General features: G+C 44.0%; 1 protein-coding gene and 1 long non-coding RNA gene across 2 annotated transcripts; one reads left to right on the plus strand and one right to left on the minus strand.

Moving 5' to 3' along the window:
* The first annotated feature begins 4,479 nt into the window (after positions 1–4,479).
* Positions 4,480–5,265, plus strand: LOC138641526 (uncharacterized). The gene is made up of 3 exons (XR_011313904.1): positions 4,480–4,525; positions 4,807–4,999; positions 5,171–5,265. It is a non-coding gene; the product is annotated as an uncharacterized lncRNA (long non-coding RNA).
* Positions 5,266–8,330: 3,065 nt separating this feature from the next.
* LOC138643487 (uncharacterized) lies at positions 8,331–9,867 on the minus strand. The gene is made up of 3 exons (XM_069732388.1): positions 9,524–9,867; positions 8,591–9,387; positions 8,331–8,368 (listed from the first exon to the last, which is right to left on the minus strand). Exons 1-3 carry the CDS (start codon positions 9,865–9,867, stop codon positions 8,331–8,333), a joined length of 1,179 nt encoding a protein of 392 aa, XP_069588489.1.
* Between the last annotated feature and the right edge of the window lie 505 nt (positions 9,868–10,372).

Here is a 10,372-nt window from a genome sequence, read left to right on the forward strand (position 1 = left end):
ATGGGGTCACTTGTGGGGAGTTTCCACTATTTAGGCACATTGGCGGCTGTCCAAACGCGACGTGGTGTCCGATCTCAATTCCAGGGAATTCTGGGTTGAAAAAGTCAAATGGCGCTCCTTCCCTTCTGAGCTCTGCTGTGCACCCAAACAGTGGTCCCCCCCACATATGGGGTATTGGCATTCTCTGGACAAATTGCACAAAAAATGTTGTGGTTCATTTTCTCTTTTTACACTTACGAAAATAAAAAAAATTGGTTCTGAAGTACAATGTTTGTGGAAAAAAGTTAAATGTTCATTTTTTCCTTCCACATTGCTTCAGTTCCTGTGCAGGAACTGAAGGGTTAATAAAGTTCTTGAATGTGGTTTTGCGCACCTTGAGGGGTGCAGTTTTTAGAATGGTGTCACTTTTGGGCATTTTCTGCCATATAGACCCTAAAAATGACTTCAAATGTGAGGTGGTCCCTAAAAAAAATGGTTTTGTAAATATTGCTGTAAAAATGAGAAATTGTTGGTCAAATTTTAACCCTTATAACTCCCTAATAAAAAAAATGTTGTTTACAAAATTGTGCTGATGTAAAGTGATGTTCGTCCTTCGTTTTTGAAGATAACCATGACTTCAGGGTTAGAGAATTAATAGTTATGGGTCCGGAGGTGGCTGATGAGTTCAATCCGGGCCCTGAAGGTTCGCCCACATACTTTACATACGAAAGCAGATGTGGTTAGTACACCAGATTCTGCTTGTGCCTTGCGTACAGCACACTTTCTTTTTGCGTCACAGATTTTCCTATCTTCAGCTGCACGTGCTCCTGAGGTGATCCTGCCCCGCCAACCTGGACGATCCAGGGCAAGCTCTTCCCATTCATTGGTGTTGACTTCCAGGTTTTTGAGAGACACCTTAAGGCAGTCTTTATAGCGCTTCTTCTGCCCCCCAACTGCTCGCTTTCCTTGGCACAGTTCTCCGTACAGCAGTTGTTTCGGTAGTCGGCTGTCCGGCATACGGACCACATGTCCAGCCCACCTGGCTTGGACTTTCAGCAGGAGAGTGTAAACGCTGCAGAGCCCAGTTTGTTCCAGAATTGCCGTGTCTGGGACATTGTCTTGCCACCTGATGTGGAGGAGTCTGGGGAGGCAACTCATGTGGAAATGATTAAGCTGTTTAGCATGCCGGCTGTACACTGTCCAGGTCTCGCTAGCATAGAGAAGTGTGGTGAGGACCACCGCGCAGTAGACCTTCAGCTTGGTGGTAAGGCTGAGTCCCCTTCGTTCCCAGACGTTCTTACGCAGTCTCCCGAAGGCGGCACTGGCTTTGGCGATTCTGTTGTTAACCTCAGCGTCTATGGTTACTTCACGGGAAAGTGTGCTGCCTAAGTAGGTGAAGTTATCGACTGCTTTGAGGTTTTGCTCCTTCACCGTGATACGTGGCTCCTTGTACAGTTTTCCTGGAGTCGGTTGATACATAACTTCGGTTTTTCTAATGTTGATCTCGAGACCAAAACTGTCTCAGGCTTGCGAAAAACAGTCCATTTCATGCTGCATCTGCTGTTCCGTGCTAGCGTTAAGTGCACAGTCATCAGCAAATAGTAATTCACGGATAACAGTCTCATGCACTTTCGTAACCGCCTTCAGGCGTTTTGGGTTGAATAGCTTGCCATCAGTCCTGTACCTAACCTGGATTCCATCTTCACAGTTGTTAAAGGCATCACTTAACATTGCAGAGAACAGCATACTGAACAGGGTTGGAGCAAGCACACAGCCTTGTTTTACGCCATTTGTTACTGGGAAAGCCTCAGATACGTCTCCATCGTTCAGAACCTTCACCATCATGCCATCATGGAACTGCTGGATGACTGAGATGAACTTGCTCGGGCAGCCAAATTTTGCCATGATCTTCCACAGGCCGTCTCTACTGACTGTGTCAAAAGCCTTAGTCAAATCAATAAAAGTTACATAAAGGTCACGGTGTTGCTCCTGGCACTTTTCCTGAAGTTGACGTGCTGAAAAGACCATATCTACTGTTCCACGTTTAGCACGGAAACCACACCGGCTTTTGGGTAATAGTCCTTGCTCAAGGTGATGTAAAAGGCGGTTGAGCAAGACACGAGCCAATATCTTGCCTGCAGTGGACAGAAGGGAGATGCCTCGATGGTTGTCACAAGATTGGCGATTACCTTCTTATTATGCTGGCATCTTTCATCTGTTGTGGAACCTGTTCCTTTGTCCACATATATTGGAATAGTTTGGTCACCGTTTGCATCAGAACAGGGCCGCCAGATTTATATACCTCAGCAGGTATAGCATCATTTCCGGGTGCTTTTCCACAAGAAAGTTGTTTTACTGCTTTCCTGACTTCATCTCCACTTGGAAGAACATCAAGCTCCTTGTTAATTTCTACCTGGGGCAGGCGAGCAATAGCCTCATCATTGATATTGGCAGGGCGATTAAGAATATTATTAAAGTGCTCTGCCCACTGTTCCAGAATTTGTTTCCTTTCTGTCAGCAGCTTAGTTCCATCTGCGTTAAGCAGAGATGAAGAGCTTGATAACTGGGGTCCATATACAGCTTTGAGCGCATCGTAGAAGCGTTTCTGGTCATGGGTATCTGCATAGCCCTGAATTTCGTCGGCCTTCTTGCTAAACCAGATATCCTGCATCTCGCGTAGCTTGATTTGTACCTTTCTTTTTATGTTGGTAAAGGCACCTTTCTTAGGGTACGTTCACATTTGCGGTTTGCGCCGCAGCGTCGCCGCCGCAACAAAACGCATGCGTCGTGCGGCCCTATCTTTAACATTGGCGCCGCATGGGGCCGCATGTGCATGCGTTGTGTTGCGTTTTGTTGCGTTTTACGCCGCATGCGGTGTTAGGGCGCACCTGTCTGGGCGCGGCAAACGCAACATGTTGCATTTTTTGGGCGGCGCCGACCTTTTAAAAAACGCATGCGTCGTGTTTGCGTCGTCGATGCGCCTTTTTCCCCATTGACTTGTATTGACAACGCAGACGACGCAAGTACTTGCGTCGTGGTGCGTTGTACGACGCATGCGTTTTCCAATAATAAATGCAAAACATTGTCTAGACTTTGTCTAGACACAAAAAAAACAACCTATATATATAAAGAAAAGAGGGGTTTGCCATTGTCTTTCACAAGTCATCACCGAAGAGAGAATCTGCTTGCCAAACTTGTAAGTATATATTTCTCTTTGCACATTTTGTATTCTGTGTTTTATTTCTTGATTTGTATTTATTTTTGCAATGTTTGGTCTGTGCTATTACGGTTATGGGTTGTTATTGAAAAATTGTTTTTCTGGTTCTGATGTTCTTCTGGGTTTATATGATTGCGTTTATTGTCTTTTGCCTTTTTTTGTTTTTTTTACGTTGGTTTTGGTTTGGTTATGTGTTTTGTTCTTGTGTCATGTGGTTGTTCAATGTATTGATTTTGGCTCATTTTGTCTTGTAAAATTTCTGGTGCATGTTTTTCTGGTTTCTATTGTTGGTGGTAACTGTGTGGCATTTTCTTGGCTCATGTCTTGCTGTGTTTTGGATTATGCTGTTGGCTTTATTTTTTCTTTCCTTGAGTGTATTTTCTTGCTGGTGGGGGGGCAACATTTATGATGTCTTTGTATTGTATAGTTCCGTGCTGCTATGCCATTATAGTTTCAATTGTACTTTCCCTTTATTTTAAAAAATATCGCTGATGTTTTTACGTCGTTTTCCGTATGGCATATATCTTCCTTCATTGACTGATTGCATTGCGAAGTGTGTAGTATAATTTTTTTTTGTTTTTATTATTTTTGGTGGTGGCCTTTTTTAAAATTTCATGTGTTTTCTTTTCTATTTGGCTATGGTTTATCTTTGGGTTGCTGTATATTTTTACAGCGGTTGTCCCGTAATGTTTATTGCTTGTTATCTAGAATGGTTTTTATTGCCTTTTTTTCATGTCTTTCTGTGGTTAGATGTCACAAGATGGTGTTTTTTTGGATCATGTCTTGTTGCAATTGTAAAGTATGGCGTTCATTTTTTTGCTATTTTATTGTACTTTTTGTGCCTGTAATGTTTTTTTCGAAAGTTTTGATATGTAAAAATTTGGACAGAGGTGTCTATTTTTGCTTTTTTGTTTGGGTCTATTCTTGTATAGTTTCTTCTATTGATTGTCTTCTCTTGCAATGTATGGCGTTGTGGTGTCGCTTTCTTAGTTTTGCATTGTCCTATCAGTCAACAGTCAATTGTGGTTGTTGTATAAATTTTTGGGCCTATTTTATTGTATGTGCCATATTTAGGTTTGGATTTGATTTTTTTTTTTTTCATTTTTTCATGCCAGAACAAACGTGCAAGAATGGCAACTGTTTCTGAATCTAGCCAATCGGCGCAGGGGAGTGCGGTGAGTAATTATGTCAATTTGCTTACTATTCGCTGTCATTTGTAGTTTTGAAAATAATTTCTTTATACAATTTTTACAGGCTTCTTCAAGTGAGGGGGAAGGAAGTCAGCGGGAGCAGAGAGGTCAGGGCCAAGGTGTGGCGTCAGGACGGCGAGTATTTTTTTTAAACAATTTATTTTTTTTTTTGAGTAGCATCCTGCTTTCACTAGGGATGTTTAGTAAGCTTACATTATAACTTTTCAGGGTAGCAAGTATTGGGGGAAGGTAACAAAGGTGAAACTTTCAGAACAAAAACATTCAAAAATACAGGTGTAGAAACCATCAATATACATATATCAAATGACAAAGGATAGGGCCAAGGTACATATCATGACAGGTGCTGGTGGTTGTTAATATTTGCATATTTGTAACCTTTTTGGTTTGTAATTTTTCTAGGTTTCACAACGGGACCAAGGAGTCATTGATGTGGAGCTCCTGATATCCAGCATCCAGGAGCGTGGCCCGTTGTGGGACAGCCGTGACTCCCGGCACATGGACCAGGTGGTGTTGAGGCGTTTGTGGGTAGAGGTGGCAAAGTCGATGTGGGAGGGCTTTGACTTTGCTCCTGCCAAGGACAAAGCCAACTTTGGTGAGTATTGCTGATACGCCGTGCAGATACGCAGCTATGACCCACCATCTTTCCAGGATAAACACAACCGTGTGTGATGCAATAAACGCCTAAAGTTTTGCATCGCACACGGTTGTTTTATCCATTTAAAATGCTACATATGTAACCTTTTTTTCCCCTTTGCATTCACAGTTAAAAGGTTGAGGATCAGATGGCGATCCATCAAGGACCGTTTCAATAAGGGGATACGGGCTGAGGAGGAGCGATCGAAGAGTGGTGCTGCTGCGGCCAAGTCTGTGCCCTACAAATATGCAAAGTGTTTACAGTTCTTGAGACCGGTCCTTGGCCGCCGACAGTAAGTATTATGTCCACAAACCATATTGCACAGCCACATTACAGTGCCCAGCCACATAGCCTACTGCACAGCCACATAGTACATTGCCCAGCCACGTACATTTGTGCATCCACATAGTATATTAGCAGGGAACAATATCGCAGCCACATAGTACACGTTCTAGCCACGTATCCACATAGTATATTTCCCAGGCACATACTGTATTGCCCATCCATGTAGTCAGCGTAACATATTGGCCATCCACGTAAATTTCTCCCTATTAAAATGCTATATAGGCCATTAGTTACTTTTTTGGGTTAAGCGTGAGTCCTTGTAGTCCATGACAGGTTAAGTTCTGAGTCAGGGTAGTTCTGATTGCAGGAATAATGATGAAGTCTCGATCACATGATCCTAACGTCATGGTCGTTCCTGCAATCAGATCAGCGAAATCACTGTGTATTTTTTTTTTTTTTTTTTTATCTTGACATTAAATTTTCAACTATTTTTGCAGCATAGGCAGCTTCCAGAAAGAGTTTTCGATTCCAATATTTTTGTACCCACAGTGGTATGCGGTCAAAAGGCTTTGGCAGTGGGAATGTCCATGATTGTTATCGTCAGCCATAACGGTCAGCTGGCGATAACAATCAGAAATTAATTATTGGCCACACAGACTGTGAGACCGAGGATTTGTATTATTGTGTAATGTAATGCTATTTTTATTCCAGGAGTTGGCGTATGGGAGAGGTTATTCATTGAAGTCTAATTTTTTCATTATCTTTTCACAGGACACACAGCAGCACCCTCGAGAGAGCTCGCCCCGCAGAAGCGGCCCTTCATGAATCGCCATCTGACCCATCACAGCCCTCCCACAGCGACATCAGGCTTGCACCGCCATCTGGAGAACCGGCAGCCGGTACATCAGGTGTTCCCCTGGCCGAGGCCTCTGGCGCACCTTCGTTTGGGTATTCCCGACAGCGCCAGCGGGCCTCGGACAGGCTAGCCATGCCCGAATTTTTGCATTTGAGCACGGTTTTCCAGAACTGTTTCAAGGCGTTGAGCGATAACATGGACACTCGTCTGTCCAATATCGACCGGCGCCTTGAAACAATTGAAACCGAGCTCTCAAATCCGGCAAAACATTTCTTTAGTACCATTGCTAAGGGCATGGTGGAACACCTTACGCCGGAACTACAGATTTCAGTGATGCAGGCCTGCAACACTAACTACATGAGGGCTCTCCAGCAGGCTGGGGTCATGCAGTCAGCGACAATGGCAGTAGTGCCGTCGCTGGCAAGCATGACTCCCACTCCTGCTGGAGAGCCACTCCAGCCACCCCACCGTGGTCCACGTGCCGAGCGACGCCACCACAGGCACCATAACATAGTGCCGCCGACTCCTGCTCCTGCCATGTCTTCATCCTCCCGTAGGCGTCATGCTGGGGGAGCTGCCACAGGACCAAAAAAAAAAAAAGAGGAAACACACATGGGCACATACTGAGGCTCTGGCTGCTCCAGTGCAGACACCAACTGCGCGTCGGGGCTCTAGCCGCAGAAGGAGCAGCCAGGGCCAACCAAGACAAACAAGGCTTGTGTTGCCTCCTCCCTCCCCTACAGAGGTGGCGGTTTCTTCCCCAGTATACCCTGGGGAGGGTTTGGATCTGCCATCAAGCCTCCTTGATTATCTGTCATCATCGTCCTCTTCTCCATCATCCTCCTCTTCGCCATCATCCTCCCCTTCATCTCCCCATTCCAAAGAAGACACCTACCATTCCCCCCTGGTGGCACAGGTTGAAACCCCCTAAGTTTAATTACCTTTTTTTTTCTGCTTTCCCCCCAATAAAAAATTTTGGTTTAAAAAAAACACTATTTGTTATTATTTTTGTTATTATTTTCCTGAATTTATCTCGGCAAGTCACGCCGTGTGCTGTCTACACATATTTTGTGCTTCAAACACCTCATATATGCAATGGCAGACACTATTTTTACAATTTTTATTTTGCCTTTTTTTGGGTGTCTCTCATTGCTGTATGAGGTGTTTACAAACACTAAAGTGTATGAGGTACAAACACTAAAGTGTATGAGGTGTTTTCAAACACTAAGGGTATGTGTCCACGCTCAGGGTTGCATCAGGATTTGGTCAGGATTTTACATAAGTATTTGTAAAACCCAAAACCAGGAGTGGGTGATAAATACAGAAGTGGAGCAGATGTTTCTATTCTACTTTTCCTCTAATTGTTCCACTCCTGGTTTTGGCTTACAAATACTGATGAAAAATACTGACAAAATCCTGATGCAATCCTGAACGTGGACACATACCGTAAAGGTACCTTCACACTTAACAATGCTGCAGCGAAACAGACAATGATGCAGATCACTGCAGCATCGCTATTTGGTCGCTGGAGAGCTGTCTGTGCGACAGCTCTCCAGCGACCAACAATGCCGAGGTCCCCGGGTAACCAGGGTAAACATCAGGTTGCTAAGCGCAGGGCCACGCTTCCGATGTTTACCCTGGTTGCCAGTGTTAAATGCTAAAAAAAAACAGTACATATACTCACAATCGCGTCCCCCGGCGTCCGCTTCCCTGCACTGACTGAGTGACGGCCCTAACAGCAGAGCGGTCACATCACCGCTGTGCTGTGCATTCACTTTACGGCCGGCGCTCAGTCAGTGCAGGAAGCGGACGCCGGGGGACGCGAAGATGAGTATATGTACTGTATTTTTTTTTTTTACATTTAACACTGGTAACCAGGGTAAATATCAGATTACTAAGCGCCGCCCTACGCTTAGTAACCCGATATTTACCCTGGTTACCATTGTAATACATCGCTGGTATCGTTGCTTTTGCTGTCAAACACAACGATACACGGCGATCTGACAAACAAATAAATATGTTATATGGTATGGTATAAAAATGTTATTTGAAGCAGGGTAGAAAAATTAGAAATTTTTTTTATTAAACAACAACATTTTAAAAACAAAGGGTTCCAATTTTTTATATAAGGCACATTACATTTGTGAACTATAGGTAGATGCCAAATTTGACATAAACAAACCAACCTAAACGGATAACATTTATTGCACATTTACTGGAGAATTAGTTTATTATCATATTATATTTTTAGCACAGTCACATTAGAGGTATTTATTGGTGTAGTTAAAACCAGAATACAGTCCAACAGTAAAATTATTACTACACCATTTGATCTTGCCATGACACACGGCCAACATCTGACACAAAATAGGCCGCAAAACGATCCCACATCTGCGCAATTTCCACACTTGTCCTCAGAGGATGATCATGGTAATCGGGCAATGGGTTGGCTATGGGTTCATCCAGTTCCACATTTAGTCTCTCTTTGGCCATAATGAAATTGTGGAGAACCACACAAGCCTTCACCACCTCATCCACTGTTTCAATTTTAAGATTAATGGCCGATCCCAATATCCGCCATTTGGAAACAAGGATGCCAAAGGCGCACTCCACAGTCCTTCTGGCCCTGGACAGTCTGTAATTGAAAACCCTTTTTGTATGGTCCAAGCCCCGACTGGAGTAGGGTTTCAATAGGTTGGCAGACATTTGGAATGCCTCATCCCCTACCACAACAAATGGCATCGCAGGGCCTTCGGTGTGGGGAAGAGGTCGTGGCTGTGGGAAATTAAAATTGTTTCCATATAATTTTTGGCCCATATCCGACTCTTTAAATGTGCGCGAGTCATTTGCACGCCCAAATGCACCAATGTCCACTGCGAGAAAACGGCAGTCCGCACCGGCAATTGCCATGAGAACAGTTGAAAAGTATTTTTTGTAATTGTAGAAAAGGGATCCACTTTTCGCAGGCTTGGTAATCCGAATGTGCTTTCCATCGACTGCGCCAATACAGTTTGGAAAATTACACACTTGCTCGAATTTCTGTGCGTTGGCCTCCCAGATTTCGCTTGTAGGGACAGGTAAAAATTCCTCCCGGAGATTATCCCACAAAGCGCGGCATGTCTCTGCAATAATTCCTGAAAGTGTGGAGACTCCAATCCGGAATTGAAAATGAAGTGATCTCAACGTCTCTCCGGTAGCCAGGAAACTGCCAAGAAGATAAAGAAATTTAGAATAAAGCACATTGTAATTTATAAAAGTACATTGACCATTACAATTAAAAAAAAAAAATAAAATAAAATAAAAAGTAAATACATATCACAGTCATTCAAACAGCAACGTACCGTAGAGTCACCAGCAGCCGTTCCTCTGCGGAAATAGCTCTCCGGAGCTGCGTATCCTGCCTGCTAATGGATCCTTCCACCCGACGCAGAAGATAGCGGAAGCTGTCCTGTGACATCCTGGTATATTCAAAATATTTTTCCCGGTTGTCATTCAGTTCGCCAAACAAGCAATGGTATGCTCCACGGCTCTCCCGGACTTCAACTATAGGGTGTATCCAAAAGCGGCGACGAATCCATCTCCGTTTTTCCCTTTCCCTTTCATTAAAACAGGCAACAGCACAGGCATGAGCCAAGGCAAATTCCATCTCCATATCCATGTAGATACTGTTCATGGTTCGCTCCATCATGAATACCAGCAAAATGGGAGGAATTAATCTCTGCCAGGGTATATACACATTTGTATAACACAAACCCTCTTCTAGCCATTGGTGGTTGTGTAGACACTTTTTTTTGTGGGTGGGGGATGAAGAATGACTCACTGCACTAAAAACGCATGCGTCTAAAAACGCTGCGTTTTTTTGTAAAAACGCAACTGCGTTTCAAAAACCCGCTGCGTTTTGCGACGCATGCGTTGAACGCATGCGGCGCAAAACGCTGTGTTGTGCATGCGTTTTGCTGCGTTTTTGTTTGCGTTGTGCGTTGCGGTGACGACGCTGCGGCGCACAACGCAAATGTGAACTTAGACTTAGCTAACGACGTGGGGTAATTTTGGTACACCTTATACCGCTGATGTTTCTCTTCTAGGAGTGTCTTTATTTCCTCGTCGTTTTCATCGAACCAGTCTTGATTATTTCTGGTTGCTGATCCAAGATGCTCCAGAGCAGTATTATAAACAGCATCTCTCAGAAT

Source organism: Ranitomeya imitator, chromosome 6 (assembly GCF_032444005.1).
Source record: "Ranitomeya imitator isolate aRanImi1 chromosome 6, aRanImi1.pri, whole genome shotgun sequence".
In the NCBI taxonomy this organism is placed as follows: domain Eukaryota; kingdom Metazoa; phylum Chordata; class Amphibia; order Anura; family Dendrobatidae; genus Ranitomeya; species Ranitomeya imitator.

Excerpts from the sequence above, each read along its gene's own strand:
- LOC138643487 (XM_069732388.1), bottom strand. The coding sequence starts at position 9,867 with ATGGAGCGAACCATGAACAGTATCTACATGGATATGGAGATGGAATTT. Across the intron at positions 9,388-9,523 it reads CGGCTGCTGGTGACTCTACG|TTTCCTGGCTACCGGAGAGA; the intron begins GTACGTTGCTGT and ends TCTTCTTGGCAG. Across the intron at positions 8,369-8,590 it reads TGATCATCCTCTGAGGACAA|GTTGGTTTGTTTATGTCAAA; the intron begins GTGTGGAAATTG and ends TTATCCGTTTAG.